General features: G+C 47.2%; 1 protein-coding gene across 1 annotated transcript; it reads left to right on the top strand.

The window, feature by feature from the left end:
• Positions 1–6,167: 6,167 nt before the first annotated feature.
• On the top strand, positions 6,168–8,629 carry FEZF1 (FEZ family zinc finger 1). The gene is made up of 5 exons (XM_086609907.1): positions 6,168–6,593; positions 6,744–6,965; positions 7,152–7,286; positions 7,584–7,716; positions 8,325–8,629. The coding sequence occupies exons 1-5, from the start codon at positions 6,168–6,170 to the stop codon at positions 8,627–8,629; spliced, it is 1,221 nt and encodes a 406-aa protein (XP_086466033.1).
• Positions 8,630–26,307: the final 17,678 nt, after the last annotated feature.

Raw genomic sequence — 26,307 nt, forward strand, 5'->3', positions numbered from 1 at the left:
CCAGACGTTTAAATAACGGCAAACGAGCGTGTAGCAGACGGCGGGAGCCGCACGGCAGCAACAGGAGGTCTTCTTGCAGAGGGGAGCTGGACTCGTTTTGTGCGAAAGAGAAGGAATCTGGGACCCCCGTGGGTCACGCAGAGACACCTCGGCTGGCCCGGGATGCCCAGCGCAGCTCCCGGACCGGCCGGGCTCCCCGTCGCATTCAGTTCTAATAGAGAGTTAAAAAAAAAAAAAACCAACCAAAAGCAACACACACATGCACAAAAAAAAAAACCCAAAACCAACAAACCACCAAACAACCAAACAAAATCCAAATGTTTTGATCTTTGGGGCAATTATTGTCCCTCGCCGAGGGCTGCTCAGTTGTGCCCCGTATCCGTGCCCGGGTCGGGGTGTCGGGCGAGCAGCCGGGGGCGGCGGGGAGCCCTTTCCGGGCGCCGTCCAGCAGCGGCCGCGGCGGGACATGGCTCCTGCTTTTGTTCTTATTTCCATGTTTTTCACCCGGCTTCTCCCTCCCTCTCGCCAGCGGCACACCGAAATGGAACGGACCCCGCCACGGGAGAGGGGGGATTTGTCCGGGCTCCGCGTCTGGCAACCCGTTGATGGCGGACACCTTCTCCCCGCCGTCAAGGCGAGCACACAGGCGCCCACGCAGCCGAACAAGCTCTTTGCTTTGCTCCCAGGTTAGCTCCCAATACACTAGGAGAAAATAGAAACAAAAATAAGTTAATTGCTCCTGATCCTATTCAGGAATCTTAAAAATAAATAGCTTCCCCGAGCCAAAGAGCGCGAGGCGCTCATTTAGCAGCGCCGGGGCTAAACATTTGTTGAACTGGGAAAGGAACAAATGAGAAAGTGTCATTCATGGCTCCAGCTGCCGCTGGCCCCTCCCAGCCACTTTCACCAAGGGCCCTTTGGAGCTGATGACACCGCTGGGTCCCCTCGCAGGCGGACTGATTAGATTAGACGTGATTGCTGCCGTGCACGTTCGTAGCTGGCACACTTAGACAAATCGCTCGCATGAATTACGGGAGGGCCGGGAGCGCTGCTTTAGAGGGTCACTTGTAATTTCGATTATATGTGATTAAAGGCTTTATATGTGAAAAGGCTTAATTTGCACCCGTTTGGTTTTGGGTTTAGAGGGGTCTGTGCGAGACGTACTGTACTGTCAAACTTTGGTTTACCTCCGGGAACACTTGTGTTTGGCGGGTCAGTGTCAACTGTTTTTCTTTTGTGAGGGATTTGGTTAAAAATAGCTGTACTTTACTCTTTTCCTTACGGTGGAACTGATACAGAGGGATGCTAACGTGCAGTCACCGTATAGGGAGAGCGTACATCGTCTCAGAAGGTATATACAGGTATATACACAGATTTTCCCCGGAGAAAATGTCAGTGGAGAAAACGCCGAAGTCTTACAACTTAAAACAACCCGATAAAGCCCAAGCGCCTTCGCCCGCGCTCCTGAAGCGGCAGAGCCCGAGGCTGCTGCCCGGTGCGCCCGCGCTCTGCTGCCGCCCTCGCCTCGCCTCGCCTGGCCGGGGCCGGGGGAACCGGGGCGCCCCGTCCAGCCCAGCCGCCGGGCGGGAAGCGGCAGCAGCAGGTTCCCACTGAAAAGGACGGCGGGGCTGGATCTCCCCCAACGCCGGCTGTAAACGGGGACCGCAGCTGGCCCACCATCCTGTAATCCCGGGCACTGCTTCCCCTCGCTTTAACTCTTTTTGCCGTTTATATTCGGACTTCCCTTCAAAAGACAGTAAACAAGCAAGCCCCGAACGGGAATGAACAGCGAGCCCTGCAGCCAGGGGCTAATTCTGGGTTCTAAGGAGCGAGGGTCAGTGCGCTCCGCTGCGGCGGGGTCCGCTGGCCGGGGGGCTGCGTGCGGAACGGGCGCTCCTCGGGCGCGGCGGCGGAGCCAAGGAGCGGGCGGAGGGAGCTCTTGTCTCGCGTCGGGGGTAAATCTCCTCTTCACAAAGCCAGGGGCTCGGGAGGGGACGGCGAGGACTGGTATTTAGTGAGAGGAAAGCCCCTCTTTGGCTGCGAACCTCGATGGCGACACTACCTGCGAACGGTGACTGCTACAATAGTAACAAGAGTAATCGGGCTCCCACCAGACGCCGTCGGGTCCGCCGGTGCCGCGGCCAGAAGAGTTTTCCGCAGCCTCCCGCGTCCCTCCGCATGAAGCTCGCTCACACAAGCCGCCCCGGAGCCCGGCTGCTCGGTGTGTTCCCTTGCCCAGCCATGGGGAGCGAGCTCCGAGCGCACGGAGGGAGCTCGCTGCTCGGGCAGGAGGGCTGCGGTAAAACACTTCCAGGAAAAGATTAATACACGCAACAGAAGGTTAGAAGAGTTATTATCCTTTTCAATTCATTTTTTACTTAAAAACGCAATGGAATTATTCATTTTATTAAGGAGGAAGAAATTAAAGATTAGGCTTTAGGCGGTATTTTACCTCCCTCTAATCGCCTCTGGGATCGGATTGGAGTAATCCTGACGACGAGATGAATTCGCCGGTGACTCTGATTTTGAGTGCATGCAGAGATACGTTATGATAATAATGCAAGTGAGCAATATCAAGAACATAGCTTAGGAGCGAATGAAACACAAAACCGATTACGGGGAAAAAGAGAACAGCAGCTTTCCCAGGCAGAACACGAAATCAACTCGAGGCAAAACTTTTGCCCTTAATTTCTCCGACGGTCTGTAACTCTGGGAGGCCGGCGGGCCCGGTCCTTCCCCTGCCGACCCCTTCTGCCGGGACTCGGTACGTGCCGCCAGCCCGGAGAGAGGTCCGGACCCGGGGAGGGCGGCCCAGCCTGCAGCCCGCGGTGCCTCCTGCAAAAAAAAAAAACACGTTACTTTTCGGCACCCTCAGAGCCTGTAAATCTCCACGCCTGGGGAAAAAATCTCCCTGCACCCGCACGATATTTGCAGCTCTGCAGATACGTACCCTGTCTAAAAAGACGCGGTCCGAGCGCAAGGCAAAGCTCGGGACAGGACTGAAAAAAAAAATGTATCGACACCGATTTTAGTAGGTCTATCTGTATTGCGGGCAACTCCAGCACTAGCAAGGCTCCGTCTCTGAGACGGAACAGAATGAATCCCCGAAGAATAAAAATATATGACTTTTAGATCGCGATTTAATAATTAGGCACGAACGTAAGTTTTCGTGTGCAGTGCGGGAAGAAAGGGAGGCATATCCGTAAAGAAGTAACAAATAATAAAGCTCTCGCTCCTCCAAGATTGTATCTCGATATTGAGGAGGCCAGGATAATTGCAATGGCAGGGCTGTAATTGCTGCTTTGGGATATTTACCCTGCTCAAATGACACTATATATTTTACTTTCAAACACATGTCAGAAAGTCAATCCCAAAAAGACCAGTTAAGAGCAAGCTGTTAACATATTAAGTATATGGGATTTGAAGCCTCTAAAACCCACTCAACAATAATTCCCTTCTTCAGCACCAATCAAGAGGAAATTTGCCTAGATTGAGTTAAACGTAAATCGCTCTGAAGGAGGAAACTCTCCTCTGGCAGGCACGAAATAAGCGAGAGATACCGACATCCCGGAGACGCGGGCAGCCCGGGGCAGCTGCCTCGGACGGCTCTGGGGGGACGCTGCTCCGGCCCCACGGGGTCTCCGCGGCCCCCTCCCCCTGGGTCGGTGACACCGGCCGAGCCGGGGCTGGCCGTGCCGGTGCGGGAAACAGCAGGTAAGAGGAGGGCGGCCACGGCAACGCGATCCGGGGCAGCAATTACGATCTTAACGCCGCTACCCTGCCGGGAGGGAGGCGGCAGCTGCGCCCCGACCGGCAGCCGCCCCCCGCCCCCGGACGAGGGAAAGCAGGGAGCGGGGCTGGAGCGGAATATCGGGGTCGGGGACCCCGCACGGCCCGGCGCGGCTCGGGCCCTTCCTCCGCCCCACGCTTGTTCCCATGGCTGCGTCCATCCAGGCGAGACTCCGGGATCAGCCCCGGTTCCTGTCGCCTGCCCGAGCTCCGAGGCACCGAGGGGACGGGGCGGACACGGTGGTCGCGAAGCTTGAGAGGCACATCCTCCGCAGTGAGGGATGCCCGGGCCACGGCCTATCGTCGGACGCCTGTCCCGGAGACCGCGAGGCATCTCTTCCTCCGTCCCTCGCCGCTTCCCGATGCTCGCACGGCAGGTCCCGGCTGCAGCGGTGCCGTCGTGCAATAGCCGCCGCGTTGTCCTCCTCAAAGGGGGCCGCGATGACCCAGGACGGCATCGGCCTGGTCACAGCGTCAAGGGCGAGGATGTCTCCCTCCATCCCTCCATACTCGGGGCCCCAGCCCTTCCTCCCTGCTCCCGCTTCCCCGCAAGCGAGTTGTCCTGGGCCGGGGGGATGGGGGCAGGCACAGCCTTTTGCAGGCTCCCCAGCCGGTACCCGAGCAGCAGGGGCCGGGCCTCCCTGCCTCGCTGGAGGCTTCTCTCCACTAGTGAGACCCAGAACCTCCTTCCTCCCTCCCCCCGGCCCCTGAGAAGGGCAGTGCTGGGCCGCGGGAGCGGAGGCCGCCCCGTGGGCCCCTCCGCCGGGGCAAGCGGCCGGGCTCTGCCCGCGGTTGCCCGCCGGCCGCCCGCTCCCGGGGGGCGCCGGGGAGAGGCAGAGGGAGCGGGGGCGGGGGGACCCTTGGCTGCTCCCGGGGATTTGAGTAACTGCCTCTCAGTCACTGGCCAAGTGAACCCCAGGCCGACGGGAGGAACGGGAGCTTGTTCTGACCCCGAACTGCCGGGTGGTGGGGCAGGGGGTGAATACAGAAAGCCTCTCAGCCACCGCTGTCCCTTTCCTCTCCCCGGCCACCCGCTTCGCTGTAAGTATAAACGCCCGGGGTGTTGGAGCTATCCGTCTGGAACAGAGCCGCCAAACTTCGGTTAAATACATGGGGAGCGCATCTGTTTGGGTGCATATATACCTATAAGCGGTGTGTGTGCTATATGTTTCACTGTGTATCTATACCCATCCTGAGTTTTCAGTTTTTATGTTGTGCATGTGTTATTTAAGGACAGAGACGCTAAACCTATCCTATATGCAAGTTACTTCATATATATCTCTCTCTCTAAACAGTGCTTTGGATGTAAAAGGCATCCCCCTCTTCCTACCTCCTTTTCCTTCTCTTCCCCAGCCCCAGGTTTTGATTCATCCTTTTGCTCACAAGCACTCGTTGGATTTGGCCCGGGTGGTTCCTGCATCCCCACGCGTTGCTCCCGCCGTCTGCTTCTTGCAAGTTCCCCGCTCATTTGTTTACTGTGTTTTCCAAAAGCTCACCGCCACCTGACCTTGTTCTTTAAAGCAGTGAGCAGACCAGGAGCAGTCCCAGGAGCAGAGCAGCCATCTCCCTCTCTCCCTCAGACACACACCCACGCACAAAGAGAGCTCGGGCTGGAAAGTGGCAAGGAAACAAACAGCTTCCCCTCCAGCCGCTTCTTCAGCAGCACCTCGTTTGACAAATACCCTGGTGCTTGCCCTTGAATTGGGTTTCACATCCCTATTTAGCACTTGGACAATGATTTTAGATGATGTCACTTAAAGCCAAACAAGAAAATTGATCTTGGATTTGCTTGGCCTCTAAAGCCTGGTTAAGCAGATTGCAAATAATAATAATAATAAAGAGAGAGAGAGGGAGGGAGAGAGGGAGGGAAGCAGAGGGGAGAGAGGCAAGAGGGAGGGAGAGCCGCCCCCTTCCCTGGGCGGGGGACGCGCGGGCGCCAATGAAAGTAGCCGCTTACTGGGGGGGGAAAAACTTTTCCTGTTGACTGTTGGAAGCGAATTGAGCAATTATCTAGTTTACCTTCTCCTCTTGGAAGTTAACGATTGGCGAGATCTCGGCTGCGTTATTGACACAACACTTTCTATTGATAGAAATAAGTAGCGATTGTCCCGAGTCATTGGTGCGCCAAAGTAATCTGTGATGGGCTGGCATGAGTCCACTGGACTGAGAAGGCTGGTTCCGCCGGCGGAGGCTGTGGTGATGGTGGCGGCGGCGATGCTGGTCTCCCTCCTTGCAGATCAGTGACAAGAAAAGGGCAGAGAGAGTGAAAGAGAGAGAGAGAAGGGGAGAGGAGAGAGAAAGAAAAAAAAAAAAAAGAAAAAAAAAAAAGAGGCGTCTACCAAAGCGGCTCAAAGCGGGCGAACAAATGCGATCCAGCCATGGACAATAGTGGCCACCACACGGCGACCAAAATCCTAGCGACTCCTCCGGCCAGAGAAAGCCTGTCTGCCAGGAGCAACATGATCAGCACGCCCAAGCCCCTCGCCTTCTCCATTGAGCGCATCATGGCGCGGACGCCAGAGCCCCGCTCCATCCCCGTCCCGCAGCTCCTCCACGGCTCCGTGGCCAAAGGCGACCCCAAACACCCGCTGCACCTCAACTCCTCCATCCCCTGCATGATCCCTTTTGTCCCGGTGGCGTACGACCCCCTGCCCAAAGCGGCGGTGGCCGGAGCGGAACCCAGGAAGGCTCATTTAGACTCCTCTTCCTCGCCCTCCTTTAGCTGCGGCGATCTCTTGAACTGTGCCCTGAGCTTGAAAGGAGATTTCCCCCGCGATGCCCTGCCCTTGCAGCAGTACAAACTGGTAAGACCCCGAGTGGTCAATCACTCCTCCTTCCACGCCATGGGAGCCCTGTGCTATTTCAACCGAGGCGACAGCCCTTGTCACCCGTCCTCCAGTGTCAACATCCACCCGGTGGCTTCTTATTTCCTCAGCTCTCCCCTGCACCCGCAGCCCAAGGCTTACCTGGCCGAGAGGAACAAGCTGGTGCTGCCGGCCGTGGACAAGTACCCGGCGGGAGTAGCCTTCAAGGACTTATCGCAGGCTCAGCTGCAGCATTACATGAAAGAAAGCGCCCAGATCCTCTCGGAAAAAATCGCCTACAAGACCTCGGAGTTCAGCCGCGGATCCCCGAGCAGCAAGCCCAAAGTTTTCACCTGTGAAGTTTGTGGAAAGGCAAGTAGAGCCGCAGCCCGCCTCCCCGTCCCCTGCTTCCCCAGCCTCCTGCCCCCGTCCGTCTGTCCGCCGGGTCGTCGGTCGCTCGCTTGCTTTATTTTCAAACGACGGCTTCTCTTCGGCGCTCTCCCTTTCTAATCGCAATTTTAATTTTTGTTTGTTTGTTTGTTTGATTTCACCCTCAAGGTATTTAATGCACATTATAACTTAACTCGCCATATGCCGGTGCACACGGGAGCCAGACCCTTTGTTTGCAAAGTTTGCGGGAAGGGCTTCAGACAGGCGAGCACGCTCTGCCGGCACAAGATCATCCACACCCAGGTGAGCCTCCATCCTTCCCTCCCTGCCTCTCTCCTTCCCCGGGACCCCTCCGCTCACGCTTTTTGGGGAGCCCGGCGTTGTCCGGCCGCTCCGAGGCAGCGGCGCGGGGCGGGGGGCGGCTGAGCCGGAGCCGCTGGGGGGTTTCGACGGCCCCAGGCGCGGCGGGGTACGGCGGGGTGCCCCGCTCCCAGCGACGGCGAGCCGTCAGCTGACACACAAACCCTGCAAGCACCGCACCAACCCCTGCAAGCCAAAAAGCAACCGACAAGCCGTGACTCGGCGTTTGTTTCCCTCCAGGAAAAGCCACACAAGTGCAACCAGTGCGGCAAAGCCTTTAACCGGAGCTCGACCCTGAACACGCACACGCGAATACACGCCGGTTACAAACCTTTTGTCTGTGAATTTTGTGGCAAAGGATTTCACCAGAAAGGTACCAGCCTCCAGCGCCCTCTCCTTTAGCCCGGGCCCCCCCGTAGGCGAGGTCAGGTGCCGGGACAATTTGCGACGGGGAGGCGGGGAGGAGAGTTGATTTAGTTTTTAATTTTTGTTAGTAGGTCAATTTTAAGAATCACTAGCCCCGACGCGTTTCCTTTGGCACGGCCCACGGAGCGGGGCAGGGATTTCGTTTCCGCGGGAGCGCAGGGGCAGCCTTTCCCGCGGGCAGCGCCCTGTTTCTGCGCACGGCAACGCGCAGCTTCCAGCGCGGTTTGGCAAACGAGTTTGCCGCCTTTTTTCCCCTCCGAGTGCAGGGGTTTGGGTAGTTTTTCTCCCCGTGTTGCCGCGAAGGCTAAAGCCAGGGGTTTTATTTCTGCAGTTGATGCGATTTTGGTTTATTCGATAACTCCCTTCTCGTCTGCCAAAGGAACAGCCGCGGGGAGGATGGGGAGAAGGCGGGTGCTCGCCAAGAAATCGGCGCTCGTTTTCGGCTAAAGCCGGGCTCTGGGGACGGGATGGAGTTCGGGGATTATTTTTTCCCTCCTCTTTGCAGCGTCCGGTTCTCAGCCCCGGGTCCCTTTGCCCTTCTTGTCTCGTTCCCAGGCAATTACAAAAACCACAAGCTGACTCACAGCGGGGAGAAGCAGTTCAAGTGCAATATCTGCAACAAGGCTTTCCACCAGGTGTACAACCTGACCTTCCACATGCACACCCACAACGACAAGAAGCCCTTCACCTGCCCCACCTGCGGCAAAGGCTTCTGCAGGAACTTTGACCTCAAGAAGCACGTCCGCAAGCTGCACGACAGCGCCCTGGGACTGCCCCGGCCCCCCGCCGAGCTGGGGGGGCCCGACCAGCCGCCCCCGCCCGGGCCGCTGCTGCAGGGCCCGCCGCCGCTCCAGCCCTGAGGGGCGGCCGCCGCTGGAAGCGCCGCTCCGCCGGTGGCAGCTCCCGCCGCCGCCCGCCCGCCTCTTTGCATGCACCTGTTAAGCGGTTTTGTGTATTATGCTCTATATGGCCACTAACGTTTACCGGACTGATCGTTTCCTCTTTTTTTTTTTTAATGATTTTTTTTCTTTTTTTTTTTAAAGACTCTATTTTTTTGTTGTCGTTGCATCTCAGATGGAGAGATGCTTTTGGGAAAAAAAAAAAAAAAAGAAAAAGCGCCAAGCCAATTTCTGCTGTATTTATTTTGGATCTGTATTACCCGAGCCGGGAAAGCTGCATCACTTTAATTATTTCGATGTATATATATTTCCATTGTGTCGATCCTGCCCTGCCTCCGCTGCCTGCTGGTTATCCCCTGCCCTTCTTGGTTTCCTCTTTTCCCTCTCCCCCCTGAATATCGTATCTATATGGACAGAGCTGGTTCGCTATGTACGGATTTGAATTTCGGTTTGATTCTTGCACGTGAAAAAAAAAAAAAAAAAAGAATTCGTTGACCTGGTGGAAATAAATATTTGAACACGAGTGACTGCGGCGGCGGGGGCTGCGGCTCGGGCGGGGAGCGCGGCGCTGGTGCTGTCTAACGGCAAACCTCTCCCGCTTCCTTGCCAAAACACTGGAACAACCGCTAAAGACTTTAATTAAGAGGGGTAATTAGTTCGGATTGATCAAAGCCGGGTTGTTATGTTATTAGCTGCTCAGCAGACTCTGCCAAGCCGAGCCTTGAAAGCGGAGCTCGCTCGTCGGTGGGCGCCTGAGGAGCGGCGGGAGGGGGGGAGCGGCGGCTGAGTTTGTAACGCTCCCGGGGGCAACCGAAACAGGCATGAAAAACGGGTGCCGCCCCCCGCGGCAAGAGCAGGCGTACCCGCTCACCTCCCGCTGCCAGCAGACCCCGCCTCAGGCTCGGGGTCCTTTCCGGGCCGGGGGGGTGGGGGCGCGGTCAGTCCTTCTCTCCAGGGCATGGCCCGGCAGGGGGGTCTGGGGAGAAGCGCACGGTCCCCCGCGGGCGCTGGGGGATTGCCCCGCTCTCAGGGAACCTGGCGGTCACGTCTGCGGGACCGCTCCGGAGCGGAGCCCTCACGGGGCATCTCTCTGCTCTTGCCTAGGTTTTGCAGCACCTGGAGCCCTCCCTGGGTTTCGGCCGGGTGGGAAGGAGCGAGACGCGATGGCTATAACGGTGCCTAAAGCGCTACATCCAGGAGAGGGGCAGCCTCTTGCCGGCGGTGCTCCCGCCCCCCTCCCCGGGCCGCCCCTCTCAGGGGTGTTTGCGACCAGCAAGGTCTGACCTTAAAGTCCAGTCCGGCGACCCTCGGCCTCCCGTGCGCCTTTGGAAGGGGCTGGGAGGGGAAGTGAGGCTTTCTCCTTTCGCGCATCCCGGATTACTGCGGTAATCCGCGGAACGGCCGGCTGTACCGGTCAGACGCAAAGCAACAGGTGGGATCTGCAGCCCAGCCAGGCCCCGCCGCACCCGGCAGGGCTCGGCCCCTGGCGGAGCCTGCGGGAACCGAGGGGACGCGCCGCTTTCCTCGCAGCTCCCGGGGAAAGGCGGCCCGGGCCCCGGCTGGCGACTTGGGTGGAGACTCCAGCGCGGCCCACTGACACGCCGTTGCGTGTGCGGCGCCGTGAGGGCTTCCCACGCTGCGGGTCTCCGCTTCGGAGACGTCGGGGAAAAGGGGAGCCGCTCCCCGCTGTCCCGCGCTGGTTTGCGGCGGCAGGGGCAGGCGCGGCCGGCGGAGCTGGCGGGATGTGAGAAGTGGGAGCGAGTGACCAGCTGGAGTGACCCCGGAGGCGGGCTGGAAAGAGGCGGAGAGGAGAGGGTCGTGCAGAGCGGGGAGGACAGGCCGGGTTTGCCTTGAGGACCAGTCCCCGTGGCCGCTTCTCCTCAAGCTCTGCCCGAGTGCCGAGGCGAGGAGAGGGTCATTCAGGCTTCAGTAGGGACACATTCCTCCCAAAACAGGTGACTGCAGTGCACGGCTAGTTCCTCTTCTTTCTGTGCTGGCCAAAGGTAAACTTGTGGAACATGTAACGAAAGCTAAGGTGTCCCAAAGATCCCACTGAAATGATGTGGATGTGCCATTTCTGTGAGCCTCTGCTTGGGTTAAATAAATCAAAGCAAAAGTCCAACTTACTGTTCTTACTGCTCAGCAAGTGTGATAGTACAACATGCTGCAACTACCTTGGCAAGGTGCTGAGTATCTTCACTTTTTAACTCTTTTAAAAGTTCAAAACTATTCAAGCACTGCAGGTATACTGGAACAGTCACAAAAGTATTTCATATCATGACTAAAGGATATGAATGTAAATGGATGATGAAGTGAAAGGAGAAACTAATCTGGCTGCTTTGTGATAAGCGTGTAACATCAGTTTCAAATCAAATATCTGCATGAGGCCTGAAGACACCACAGAAGACTGTGCTCTGGTTACCCAGATGCCTGACAATTCTTTGCTCTACCTTGTTTCTCCAGACTGTTTCCTAAGTGCTGGGAGAAATGAGGGCTCAGGCTTCCCCAGGCAGCCGCAGTTAATTTATTCCTTTTGTACGGTTAGAGAGGGAGAGAGAATTTCTGGTGTTGCTTGATGGTAGACCATTTACAGGTTTGTAAACAGTAATCGGTATTTTGCCTGCCCTCCTGTAAAAGATCTGCAGCCACTGTGTAATCTGGGTTCTTCTGTGTGTTCCTGATGAAAAATGCTATTTTGCTAAGGAACTTGGCGTGCAGGAGTGACTGCATTTTGAAATGAGGCATCCGAGTTCTATTCCAAAGTGAAGTAGAGAAAGTCAGTGATAGGCATGGATAAGTGTTTCTCCTTCCCAGTTTTCTTGAGGTAAACACTGCAGACATGGGACTTCACAGGGAGATAAGTGTAGCTCATTTGTTATTTTGCTGTATAAAACATTGTTTGTGTCAAAGGCTGGGATTAATACATGTCTCGGAAGGCCTGTGCAGCATTACCTTTCATTTCCTGTCTTTCAAGATTAATCTCGGGTTAAGTGAATTTCTAGTTAATGGTCAGAGGCAATTCAAAGCTGGTGAAATCATCACGAGAGACAAAAGCTATAATGTCATATACATCCAAAGCTTAAAGCTGTTAACAGCTTTTCTTACCGCAGACAAGATTAATAATAAGATTTTTTTTTTTAATTGCGAATAATTTTGATAGGAGAAATGGAGTCATCTGCACCTAAGGTAAAGGCTATATGTTCTGATTCCTACTTGTGAGTCAGAATCATTGCCATATTGTCCATATCCTGTATGACAACTGGTCAGCCTCGCTCTACCAGTCCCTCATGGATGCTGGCAGGAGAAGGGTTTTGGTGTGTCTGAATCTGCTAAAACATTGCTGCAGAGTTGAGCATTAGCATTCTGAGGAGACTGTAGCCCACCCCCCATCAATCACAACAGCTTCACTTTAGTATTGAATAAAAGGGAGACAAGACTGGTGCCTATGGGACTCGGGAGCAGAGTCCTTGTAAAGGAGGAGCTTTTTGCTGCCCTCTAACCCCTCTCCCCCCTCGGGATTTCTCAGATGGCACGGAATTTCCTCTGTGCTTATCAGATACTACAGTTATGTTAACATGTGTCAGCACTGAAAGTGCCATGTATCTGAAAGAGCTACCAGAATTACCAAAGCTGCCATATATCACTGTAGAAATAAAATACAGGAACAGCAAGATCTTCTCTCAGAGTTATTTCTGAATACAAAGTTCTTTCTGAAGCTGAACTTTGCTTTACTACTGCTTTATTGGTGGTCAGACATGTCCCAACAGAAAAAAAAAAAAAGGCAGGGAAAAAAGAGAAAGATATTAGTAATAACCTTTGCGGTTTTTGGTTTTGTTGTTTTAAAAGAAAAATCCATGCACGTCAAAATGTAAACTAAGCATAAAACTTTTCAATAGCTACCCAAAACCATGCTTTAGTTCATAGGTAGTTAAATAGAAATCCAGCATATCACAAGGTACCCAAAATCCATATTGGACAATATTTAGTCAAGGAAACATTATTTTTCCCCTTCTTTATTACCACAGTGATGAAAACAGAAGGACTAAACAAAGTGTCACAAATTCATCTGGAGCCAGCTCAAATGAAGGCCTGTTGTTTTCAGCTTAGCACAAGAACAGTTTAATTGGACAGTTCTTGAAAACCAGAAATTAGAAAGCTCCAATTCTGCACCTCATGTGCTGTACTTAGGATGGGACAGTCACCATTTTGTTCTGTGGTGCTTGGTAGAGAAAATGGGGACCTAATTTGCACCTGGCGTTTTGACACACAAAAAATCTTTCCACCCACTGGCTATTTGGCTACTGGTTTGCTCAGGAACCATCCTTACAGAGGGAAAATTGTGCGGTACCCTGCTGGCAACTGTAGTAGTAACAATTCAGTAGTAACTCTCACCTCCCCCGTAAAAGCAGTGGTAGTTTTAGCTCCTGTAAGAGCAGTGGTAGCTCCAGCTCCACTCCATGCCAGGTCCTGCTTTTCCTCCCAGCGTGAGGCTGCAGGCTGGATTGTTTTGGGTGACCACCTTGGGTGGTGTGCACAGCACACTGCAACCCCCTCCAACAGCTGGTTGGACTCACTGTCAGTCCTGCGGGTTTGCAGAAAGTTGTCATTTTGCTTCAATAACCTGCGACTCTTGAAACAATACAAAATCTCTCATTTTAAAGCCTCTGGTGCTACCATGAAGTATGAGCAGGGTCTATCTTTGGTCCTCCTTCGAAGCTCTTGTGGAAGTTATTTAATGGCTCCACTGTTCAGACACTCTGTTGTAATCAAATCCTTCCATATTTGATTGGGCACAGTATCAAATCTGGTAAGTATTCCTGTGGAAATACAAAAGGTCTTCCCTCTCTGCCTTTGAGGTGGCTAATATTTCATCACCATTATTATGTGATTTCAAAGAAATAATCTTCAGTTACCAATCAATTAAAACACATAGAGAAGATGTTTTTCTGATGTTTTTTCCTGAATAATTCTATGAAAAATTAATACATAATAATTTTTAATCTGGGTGGAAAACGAAAGAGTGGTACTTTTAGAAAATGTAAGCATGAGCAGCTTATCTGCAACTGCACAGGTAGGTTAGACATTTATTTACAGGGATGGAACAATAAGGTTCAGTTGTAGACTGACAGAGCATGTAAGAGAAACCTTAATTTATGGTGCTTCCATTTAGATTATATACAATTGAAGACACAAAATAAACCTTTTCAAAATATTTCTAAAATATGTTATCCTCTTGATATTACTGTGAAACATCTGAAGAGTTTATACCTCCATATAAAAACCTTGCCTAACTCAGATTTAAGAGAGATAATATTGAACAAGAACTTTCTTTCTAAATAACAATAATGAAAAACCCTTGGACAATAAATATATTCAGATAAACATTTTTTTCTGAACAAGCAAGAATTTGTAAAAGGAATTAATTTCTACTGAAGAACTTAAACAAGATTTGGACCATAATATGTTTAGAAAAATAATCATTTAGCTTTATGTCATGGTTTAAGCCCAGCCGGCAGCTAAGCACCATGCGGCTGCTCGCTCACTGCTCCCCCTCAGTGGGATGGGGAGGAGAATCGGGAAAAAAAAGTAAAACTCATGAATTCAGACACACAGTTTAACAGGACTGCAAAGGAAGAGAAAATTATAATAATAATAGCATACAAAAAATGAGGGATGCACAATGCAATTGCTCACCACCCTCTGACTGATGCCCAGCCAGTCCCTGAGCAGCGATCCTACCCCCCCCGGCCAACTCCCTCCAGTTTGTATACTGAGCATGATGTCATACGGTATGGAATATCCTGTTGGCCAGTTTGGGTCAGCTGTCCTGGCTATGCTCCCTCCCAGCTTCTTGTGTACCTCCTCACTGGTAGGGCATGGGAAGCTGAAAAGTCCTCGTCTTAGTCTAAGCACTGCCCAGCAACAATTAAAACATCAGTGTGTTATCAGCATTATTCTCATATGAAATCCAAAACAGAGCACTACAACAGATACTAGGAAGAAAATTAACTCTATCCCAACTGAAACCAGGACACTCTATGCCTAGAAAAGGCTTTGATGATTTGTCTCTTTTCCTGTGTTCACCAGAAAATAAAAAATAAATGACAATCTTATTTTTTACTTACTGTATTTTAAAGGAACAACACATTTACTCCTAAAATAAATAATTAAAAAATGTTTATGAGGAATGCAAAAATAATAATAATATTTTTCTTTCAAGTTTCCCAGCAAATACATTAATCTACATATCATAAATAAGAATACATCTTAAAAAATACTTCAGGCTATTCTAGTTGAATACTAAAAGCTAAGGGCCAATGCTTGCTTATGTCCAGTAATGCTTTTGCACTCCATGAACCTGGGAAGTACAAGAGACAGAGAAATGAATTTAGATGACATTTTTCAATTTATGGGAACATCCACTTTGAAGAGATACAGTAGAACTGGCTAGAACAGTTAGGAAAGACCAAAACAAATTCATAATTACTTTTGTGGACAACCTGTAATTATGACGATTTCACATAATGAAGTCATGGACTGTTTTGATTTGCTAGTCCTGAGGAGCAGAGACGCCTTTTCCCTACAAACAGTGTTTCTTCTATCCTTGCGGAGTGTGTTGGTTCTCTAGGTATGTTCTTCTCACATGCCTTTAGAAAGTCAGTGTATAGTTACAATTTTTGTGAAAATATTAAATTTCAAAAGGATTATAACTACAGCAGAGACTGAGTTACCTCAAAATGGATCTGTCACAAGACAGGCAGCTGAGTCCTCAGCAGTGCAAAACTCATATTTCTTGAAAAAGCAATCAGATATTGCTTTAAATCCTCCCTGGTGCTGAATGTCATTGCACACCAATCGTAGTGGAAGTTACAGTAGGCAAAGAGCTACTTCAATTTATGCAAGCAAAGGAGTACATCACAGCTGAGTTGCATTTACTATTTTTAACTTACATCTGTCTCTATACTAATTACAGAGGGTGCTACTTTGTAAGATTTTTTTTCCTGAATCTTTTTGTAGAAATTTCTTTGACAAGTCAGCATTTATGACTCTGTAAAAGTTTACAAACAGATTTTGATAAAACATTAGTATGAAATCTTGTAGCATTGGGAAGAATTTGCTTGAAACCAGAGATAACCAGCTTAAGGGTAAGGAAGAGTCTGTTGGGTTGGGTTCTTGCCTGAGGAGGTCACACTCACATTCAAATGTCCCTTCTATTTCATGTGCTTCCAAGCACTTCCGTAGTGTTTGTCCTGTGCCATAGAGTCAGTGTGTCTGTTGTGGGCTTTCCTGCTTTCCTTGGACTGCTTGTCTTCACATAAACGACAAATAGTCATAGGATCACAGAGAGAGTTGGAGATCAGATTTGGGTCCCAGGTCTGCTGCGTGTGATTAACCCAATTATATGTGTTCATTAGCAATATTGTGCAAGAGAACAATCTTTTAAAGTTTGCATTAACTAGAAATGATTGTACTATGGTTAAGCAACTCATAAGCAGATAGAAATAATTTAAATGTGTATGTCAGGAGTCTCAGGAGCATTCCCCAATCCTCAGGCTGTTTGCTATTCCAGAATCCGGGAATTAGGTTTTCCTGCTGTGTCAGAAAAGGACTGTTGGTTATTCAGGGTGGAGTTTGCAACACTTTTGAAAGATCTTTGTTTCAACCGAGTGCACAATGAAGATGAATTCTGGAATTATGAGATTATTTGCTAATTGGTATTCTTATTTCCCTGCCAGTTTTGCTAGTCATGCTCTTTGAACGAGAGGTCTGCTTCTTTTACAAACTCTTAGCCTGGCTTTTTTTTTGTTTGTTTCTTAAGGAGCATGAAGCACCAACTTGTAATGTGTCCCACAGTATTGTCCAAGGTTTAGACATAGCTCCCTCCCCCTCCTTTTTTTCAGTCAAGTGGTTGTCAAACACCACATGGAGTAATTAGGTTATGAATCTTTTTTTTTTTTTTTTTTTTTTTGAGCAGAGTTCAATTCAGAACGATCTGGTTCAAGGCACTGTGAGTCAAACCAGCCTGTCTACCTTGGGCAACGCCTACACCAAAATTTTGGGCATCTTAAACAGGAAGAAAACGAACACAAATGTCTTTATTTTCTACACCATCAACGGAGAGATACAGGTGCCTCTAACAACATGAAGAAGAGATTCAGTCCCTCCCGCGCTAAGTACTGCCATCAGCGCAGTTGGATTTCATTATCAAATGTAAGCACGTAACTCGTGTTTGTACCTGGTAGATTTTAAGAACCCTCAGGCTCCCATCAATGCAAGCTGGAGTGACTCTTTCTGGAGCCCATGGTTGTGTCTGTATTCACCTGTGAAGACTTTGCAGCCTAGCAAAGTGCCCGGGCAGATTGACTGTAACTGCTGCAGGTAATGTCAAAGCAGTTGCTGTCGCTAGTCGCTAGCAAGAGCTGAGGGAACAGAGAAGTTCTGGATTCTTCAGTGAAGAAAAATTAAACTCATAGGGGACTTCTGCTGTCTCTTTAAGAAGTATCTCAAAATTAATTTGAATTTATTGAATTATGAAAACTTTGCAGCTATTTGGAATAATCAGGAAACTTCTTTGTTTACTTTTGAAAAAGGCTCTTCCTTGGAGGAGAATTTCTTTTGGATATCTGTACCTTTCAAAAAAAAATAGTATTTGAAAATAATACCACTGGGAAATTAGCAAATGAGCATAGCGAAGGCTAGCATAGGCAAATCTGACTCTATAAACCTCCCTGTATTTCCCACTCACATACAATACTTCGGGTTTTATGAAGTCATATAAAAGGGAATGCTTCTTGCTTTATCTCTGAAACATTTCCAACAAGCGCAGACAATCTTCTTGACACTTGGATACCTATCAACCTCTTCAAATGTTTGAGAGCCATCATACCCATACTTTCTACTTGGGAAGCCAAGAGAGGAGAGGAGGCGCTAGGAGTAGTCTCACGGTGGTCTCTAGACTGCTGGGGCTGGATCAGATGCGAAGCTGAGACCTACATGATCTGGTGGTGATGACTGCAGACACACTCCTGCTTTCTTGGCTCTTCCCACCACTGGTGACCTGAATTAACTGGCAGCCCATGTGCCAGCATGGACTCACTGCAAGTCATTTGACATCTCTGTGTGGCAGCTGCACTTGTCAGGTCTGTGATCCATTTGCAATGAAGAACTCCAGTTTGGAGACCCTTGATCTTGAGCACTGGGGCTCCTGCCAGGCTGGATACTGAAGAGCCAACGCGAAATTATACTGTTCTGATCACATCTCTGGAGTTTGAGAGTTTTTTCGCAGAGGGTGCTTTCTTACTGAGAGGATAATTCATATCCTATTAAAGTGAATGAGAAAAACCCTCTCTTCTTTGGATTCAACTGGTCAGATGAGACAATTTTTGGTAGACAATTATCCTGTGTTATCAGGAATCTAAAAAAGTAAAACATGGTTTATGGTACCTTAGTTTGTAACTAATAATCTCCCATTCCCATGGGGCTTTCTCAGCTGTCAGGAACACCATATCCTAATTAATTCGAATGTTCTGAAGTATCTTAGAGTTTTACTTTGTTACTGTTTTTAAAAATCTGGTGATATACCATAGTATTCTGTTTTCTTGTAAAAATGAGTTCTTCATTATGAGCAGCAGAAAATCTTTGCAATTGAGATACAGATTTTTAAATCCACTTCTCAAGGTTTATCTAACAATGAAAAGTGCTGTGTAATTTTTAATGAAAGAACTTATTTTTATTAAGAGCTTAGACAGAACCTTCTTAAAATTTGGACTTTGCCACCAACTTCGGTAGGACCAGCGTGAGATACGGGTATTTGAAAGATGATAATATGAATATACTGAAATATTATTCACTTTGGTATCTCATTGCTTTGTGAAGATCTTATATTAAAATCTAAATATAAACATACTGAAGATAGAAAAAGGGGACCCAAAAACCTAAAGATTCTGTTTATACCTGTGAAAATGTTTGGACATCAACAATGGTGGGCATAATAAATAAGACACACAATATTTTCCACTCAAGAAATGTTACCATGCTATAGTCCATTTCAAAATGTGCTGCTGAACAAATATTTATAGATAATCCTGTATTTTTGGAGCTAGTAGTCTGATCTCTTCCATAGATATCTGGGCAGTGTCATTCCGCTGCAGACGTATACCATGCAGTCAGCCGTATACTCGCAGTGGGATACTGCTGCTAATTGCAACAGTTGTAGCTCAGAATAAGGCAGCAGCTTCTCAGTGAGATCTAAACAAATTAAGGTTAAATTTAAATGAATCAATCAGAAAAAAACCCAACCAACTGTCTTTTGCTTTTATAGTTCATTAGCTATTAACACTAATAGCACTGTAAAGGGATTGCTAATTTTCTTGTGATACATTGCAGAGGCTATTATCCAACAAAAAGGAGTAGGTTTCAAATGCGACTTGATGGCTTAGGGATCTAAATAAGGTCTTCTTTGGGCTTTCTGAGGATAGATCCCTCAGTATTCGGGCTTTTTGGTGGGCGCAGTCAAGACTGAGCTATCATGGGATCCTCATGAAGGAGCATCATGTCCGTTTGCTTTCTTTCTTTCTTTCTTTTCCCAAGCCAGGAGATTTTCCTGGTCTTTGCCATAAGGAAAGATGTAAGGGTTCAGTATCCATGAGTTGAGAAGATATTTTGTTATTGGCTCCTTCAGTCCTGAACCTGCATCACACCAGTGAAGGAACTTGTTGTCAAGGAAGACAGATGGAATTCAAAACTGTAGGGTTTTTATTTTAAATCCCAATCTGACCACTAATGCCATCATTTTATATTTGTCCATATTAAAGACAAAAGTGGGTCATAACAAGATATTCTTGAATGATATACTCTTTTAATTAAGAGGAGCATGCTCCTCGTGATGATGAGGTGGCTGACTAGAGCACCTGTTATGGCTATAAAACTGTAATACGTAACAGACCCCTCCCCGCTCTGAAGAAACAGTCTGAGTTAGGCTTTCGCACTGGAATTACACTGATCATGTCTAAGACTGTAGCTAAGCACAAAGAAACTTGGCATGTAAAACGAGACATAGGAGAAAATCTTCATTGTTAAAGTCACTGACAGATCCTGTCATCTCTGTGAAATCCAATTGAACTAAATCTTTCCTTGATGATTCAGCTGCGAAGGGCAGAGATTTAAGCAATTGTTTTCTGTGGCTGGTAATTGAAAGCAAACAGTGGAAATTCAGTGGGAGGTTTTTGGGAAAACCCAAGATTAGAAACTTGTTTTTCTCATAATTTCCCTTTGCATGAGTAGTTAATTCTTTTTCCCCACCCCTTTCTCTCTCTCTCACACACAGGGAAAAAATACTTTATGTATACTCATTCAAACCTGTAACTGTGTACTCATTTTGCGTTTGGGGCTTCAAGAGCTCCTGTAGAGAGCAGGTGCCTGTGTCTTACTGACTATTGCAGCCTGAATGCCTCATTCTGTCAGGGACTCCTGCACAAGGGTACTTGGCTTGCATGATGTCCTCCTATTCAATGCAGCATCAGAATGGAAACTGCTCATAAATAACACCATCACGGAGACACAAACTGAGCTTTAGCAAAAGGAAAACTCTGTACAGGTCCTATCACACAACCACGTGATGAGTTGTATTGGCTACTTCCAAAATAGTTGATTAAATAGAACTGGGAAACCCTTCTGGGCACTGAAACTCACTTGTCCATACTACCAAAGTAGTTAGTCCAGTCACTAGCATGGTTTAGTGTGGGCCAGTCAAAACAATTCCCAGGCACGGTTAAGGGATTAGTATTGACCAGAGATGATTCCCACTGAGCAGGTTGGATACAACCACCCTGTTTTTGGAAAGTAAGAAAGTTGAATAATACAGATATAGGTTGGTTTTGTGTCAACTAGGTAAAGTGCCTGAAAACCAGTACAGTTCATGTTTTATTTACTAATACAGAGGCAGCTATTGTGTATGTTTGTGCTTATGCAGTTCAGATGGTGTTTCCATGGAAGGGCTGGATTGTTTGCATGTCTACAGGAAAAAACCCTGTGCTAGGCATATAGAGCAGGTCCAAGTCAGTCCACTCCCTCATTTTCTGGGGAGTGCTGAAGGGAGGAGTGAACTGAAAACTTTAAGAAGTCTTAAGAATCTGCTAGGTCTTCTTAAACTATATGGTCCACTCAGATATGGGACCATATGGTTGGTGCTATCTGGTGTGGTGACATAGGCCTGAAGCAGCATTTAGAAGGTTGTTATATATTTTTTTCTATACTCACAATATCTCCACTTTCCAGTATTGTCACTGATTCTATAAAAAGTGATGAGTCTGACTTAACTTACTGTCCTGGGTCAAACTGCTCACAAGCAAAGCAAAATGACCTAGAAATATTCAAAGTAAACCAGTGTTACAAGCAAGACTTCAAAATACATGCATTTTTTTTTCAGGAAGTCCATCCAACAGATACAGAGAATCATTGGAGAACATTTATTTTGGTGTTTTGTCTGACATTAATCTTCCCTAACAGAAAGTGTTAACAGTTCAATTGTCTACCAACTACCTGTCCAGATTCTCCTTAGAGTCATTGGAGAGAAATAAGCATTTCTAGTGCATGATCCATCTCCTCTAAAACTGGTTGCATGAACTTTAGATGTGCTTTTCTTTTTCATTGAGTATAGAAGGAGGAGTAATAATCAGCTTGAGGTATACGCCTATAGTTGTACACACGCAGTAACACTTTTCTATGCCTTTCTGCTAGGCACACACCCCATGCACCAGTCACCTAATTCCACACAAATACTATGCATTCTTCAAAAAATAGATGGCATTCAGAAATGCCATAGGTAGTTATTCTTCTTAATAACAGCAATAGTTTCTGTTTTCAACTTTTTTTTTTTTTTCCCATTTCCTCAGCTGTGAGATGTCCTTTACCAGGAAAAGTTTTAGCAAACATATCAGCCTTCATGGGGTCCGTTTGCAGACATGTCCTCCTGCATGGAAAACCAGACTGATGCATTTCCTTTGGTGGTGATCTTAAGATTTTTCCTTCTGTGCCTTCTGCATTGTATATCCTGTTAATCATACTTCCCAAAATATAACAGTCTCATGGTATGGGCTAAACTTTATCTACCTTCTTTCTCAAGACATGCAGCTTATTTGTGTTTCATCATCCATTTTAAATGTCATCTATTTTTCTGTATCTGTTCAGATATTTGTACGCGCTTTGCCACAATGCAGTTCCTAGTTTGTACAGTAGCCAAACAGAAGATAGATTACATTTTCTGGAGATGTTTTCAGTCGTGTGTCCTGTATGACCTGTTGCTTCTGTTTGTCTGTGTGGCATGATACTGTAAAATGCTTTGCTTTGTGTCACTTTGTACATAGCTTCCCTAATGAAACACGTTTATTTCCAGCATGATATAATCCACATCTGCTAAAAACCTGTAACATCTTTGCCTTTGTGACATGCTTCTGTTTCTAAGCTGGAGTGTCTGGTGCCATACTGCATTTTGTGTGTGTGTAATTATTTGCTGGTACTACCTTTCTGTTTTATATGTATGTCACTGGTGCCAGTGAATATTTCTCTCTGCTCTTCTGAATAGCTTGTTCTGGCTCTCTAATGATTTTTTCTAATATGAAGTTGTGTCATGTAAGCGATTTCTTTTGTATTTCTTTTGAGTGTCATCCTCTTGTGATCTTTATCATCATCATGTCACATTTATCAGTGAAATAGCTATCTTGTATTAACAGGTATAACTGGGTTGCCCACTCACTAGCTACCTCTATGGGTTCCTGATTTCTCTCGTAGAAAACACTTCTTTGTATGAAGGGTCTTTTTCTTGACAAAACAATAAGACTCGAATGGCATAAACAACCTATCTAATTTTTTTCCCTCTCTGCTTCAGTGAGCGCGCCACTTGAGACCCTTGCTCTGCTGATATCACTGTCTTTTTGCCCAATACTCTTCGGAAATGAGCAGCTTACTGGATTGCAGACCACTTAGCTGCTTCAGATCCTGCACAGATTAACACCATTAACTCCTTCCACTTAGTTCAGCTCTCTTCAGCGGCTTCCGTTTTCTAAAGTCCTTGAAGAACGCATTTCTGGCATTAGTCTGCGCAACAGCCATGGTCAGTTAATTTTTTTCCTGCTGATAATATACCATCTTGGTCAGACTGCTTATGGCGATGGAGGACTGTAGATGGATTCACTGAAAGGCCTGTGAACAAACAGCAATTTGAATATATGTTCTTGTACCCTGGCTTGTGCCTGTCATGTGACCTCAGGGCGTAAACTCTTACTGGAGCCCAAAGTCCCATCCCATCCCATCCCTAATGCTTACATGTTGAGCATCTTCTACACTTGCGTCAGAGAGGGTCAGCTGGCTTCCCACCTGGGAAAGGTAAAACATATGGGGATCCTGGGTCATGCTTGAACTCTTCCACCATAATTAGTATGGATGCAAAATGGCCTAGACCACGTGTCTCTGAAAACTTAGACTAGCAGGTGACACCTAGACTTGAGTGTGGTTACTAAAACCATGTCAGAAATACCCTTACACCAAAAATGAGCAAAGCAGTATCTTACAGACAGAATAATACAGAATCTAAGCACAGAGGCAGTAATTTCCTAACAAATTTCTAACATCAACCATAATTAAATACAAAGCCCATGTAACAGAAAAAAACAGAGGCAAAAGTATACAAGTAGGATGCTTTGCAGAATTATCTGGCATTGGCTTGCATCTTTCCTCTTTGCTCCATGACACTGTTTCTAACATAAAATAATTTTCAGTAATAAAAATGAGGAATTTGTGAGGAATAGCAGTACATGATTGGTAAAACATGAGAGGAAAATCGTGGGTATGCTGTCAGGATACTACTCAGGCAAAAATATTTCTTGGAATGTGGGAGGGGAAAGAGTAATTAGAAGAGGTTTGGTGTTTTTTTGTGGCATTATTAACTTCTGGTTTAATTGTGAGTTAAGATTAACTCAACCAACCTCTATTAAATAGGGAAAATTAAGGGTTTAAGTGAGATCAGCTTGCCCATGGAAAATGAGTTTGGCTGTCAGACCTTGGTCCTAGAGGAGGTACATCTGTTAATCAAACCCCATGTGGTTCAGCAGGATGGTAGCAGTGGAGAACGTGCTTGGGGCTGACACGCCTTGGCAGGATCTGTGCTCCCAGAGAAGCCGCTTTCGGCTGGACTCTAGATAGCTGAAGTGGCTTGGGAAGACACTATGGGGCCAAGAGTTTTCTTTCTCTGGGTAAGGAGAAGACAAATATTGCTCGCAGCTGCTATTTTTCATCTCTAATAAAGCTCTGGCTGGTAATGATTCTCTTTGTATTTTCCAGAGCCAGAGAGGAGGCTCATGCTCTTTTCACAGGCTCTTGGATTTGCTCACCAATTTTTTTCAGCTTCTGACAGAAAATGAAACACCAGAAATGTCATGTAGTAATTGAATGGCAGCAATGTGCGGGGAAGAAATGACAGAAGAGCTTAAAGTCAAATGAAAAGCTTTCCTTTTTTTTTGATAGTTGCGATGAGTGATGTTAATAGACAGAACTGATAAAAGATGACTTGTTTAAAATGATAACTGAATTTCAATGAATAGTGCTGTCCTTACATATTTGTAGGACTGGTCTTTCTTCCATGCCATTCTTCTAAAGAGGAAAGGAGGAAAGCCAGCCTACGAGAGACTCTGATCTCCGTGGTTGAGTTCAGTTCCTGGTCCAAGAACCCCAGCTACTTGAAACATTCACATCCTCAAAGAGAGGGATTCGATCTCAACAGCAGGTCTCAAATGGAGCTAACACTGTGGGAAAATCTTCCTGATGAGAACCAGGACTGGGCAAATGGTTTACTTTCTCACAGAAGAGAGAGAAATCTTGTGGAATTTAGAGTTGAAAGATACTTCTGAAAGAAGACAGGAAATCAGTCTGATCACAGATTTGTGAACTGGAGGTATAGTAACAGTTTACACTGGATAATCCTTTAAAACTTGTGGGTCAGAGGAGTCCTTTAGAGGTGCACATCAGGACTCAACTGGGAAGTTAGGACCTCGAGGGCAGGAAAAGAGCAGGTGGCAGAAGTGAAGGGTGATTTGAGGACGAAAGCAACCTATGCCTAGGCTTTTCCAAAGAAATCCTCTTTCCTGTAAGTTAAGTGAGAGATTTGGACATCTAGCAGCCTGGTCATGGCAGTGACAGTAGCTCCAATCACGCTGCATATCTGAACATCTAAGTGACGGTGCATGCGCTTGCACAGAGAAGCCCTGTCATGGACACACAGTAAACGTGAAGTATCTGGGACGTGTCAGCCCTGCTTTGTACAACTGAGCAGTTGATTTGCACCTACACAGTGAACACAGCACATCCTAAGTGCTTGTCTACTGCACATATGCACTATGTCTGTATAGAACATGCATTCCAGAGTCTCCTCCTACAAGGCCCAGACAAAAATACAGTCTGTGGCAGAAGACTTCTGGTATTACCTTTTACCTGGAAAACCCTTAACTGGTATACCCCAGTTTGGGGTGAGGATATACACAGGACTGATCTCATCCTTCCAAACCCCAACGCTGCACTGCATTCTCTGTTTTGCAGACAGAAACGTGACAGGTCTCATTATAAACGGCTAAAGCGCTAGTTTGCAGTTGTAGAACCTTAACAGACAGTTCTGTACATCACTGGTGTCACTGTAGTATCTGGGAGGCTTAGTCATGAACTGGGGTCATCCTCCCTCCCCCATGCAGGTACCGCACAGACTCAGGACTCAGACCTGCCTTATCCGGCTTACTGCTGAAGGAGGAGATGAGAAACAATAAATAGGTATTTCCTGTAATCTAATATTATCCAGTACATGATCTATTATTACCTGGTACATCGTACATGATGCTGACCATTGTCTAAAGTTTGTGAAATCTCCAAGAACTGGACAGCTATTTAAACTATGGTTTTGCTTGTTTACACTTTTAGTGCCCAAACAGAACATACAAGCAAGGTTTAGAAGTTGTTTTTAAAGTAGTTAAGGCTATTGGAGAATTACTGATCAGTAATTACTACTAATAAGCAACGGGTAATTGAGGGTAAGAATCCAAATTGGTACTCAGCCCTTTAAAAATTGCCTGTTATTTTGTTATGATCTGTATGGGTGCCTTTCATTTTTAAAACAAGCAAATGCATGATGAGTTTCAAGGATGGAGCTAGAACTAAAACTTATCTTAAAACTCATGATTCATTCAGGAGCTGACTCTTATAACAATATGATAACACAACCTTTACTTCACTGAAAGGAAATGCTCTCTAAGCTGTGGGAAAAAAAAAATAGGCAGTTTGAATGACTACATGCTCATGGTTGAATAGAAGACACTGCAACAAATTCACTGTATTCCTTATGAACAACTCCGGATATTTAACAAAAGAAATATTCTCAGGAAAAAAGCATGTTTTATTCCTGATTATCTCCTTGGAATTCAGCATCTCTTTTGTTAGAGGATTGTTTTGAGTTGAGGTTTAAAAAAAAAATAAAATTTGGTGCCATCAAGTGGAAATATTCTGTATTGCTGAGAAAAGCTGGCAAAGCGGCAGTGCATGGATTTCATTAGATATACCAGCACTTTAAACTGTTGCAGTGGAAGTATTTTCTCCATTGTGCA

Source organism: Tauraco erythrolophus, chromosome 4, assembly GCF_009769465.1.
Source record: "Tauraco erythrolophus isolate bTauEry1 chromosome 4, bTauEry1.pri, whole genome shotgun sequence".
Lineage (NCBI taxonomy): Eukaryota > Metazoa > Chordata > Aves > Musophagiformes > Musophagidae > Tauraco > Tauraco erythrolophus.

Excerpts from the sequence above, each read along its gene's own strand:
- FEZF1 (XM_086609907.1), top strand. The coding sequence starts at position 6,168 with ATGGACAATAGTGGCCACCACACGGCGACCAAAATCCTAGCGACTCCT. Across the intron at positions 6,966-7,151 it reads CCTGTGAAGTTTGTGGAAAG|GTATTTAATGCACATTATAA; the intron begins GCAAGTAGAGCC and ends TTCACCCTCAAG. Across the intron at positions 7,287-7,583 it reads ACAAGATCATCCACACCCAG|GAAAAGCCACACAAGTGCAA; the intron begins GTGAGCCTCCAT and ends GTTTCCCTCCAG.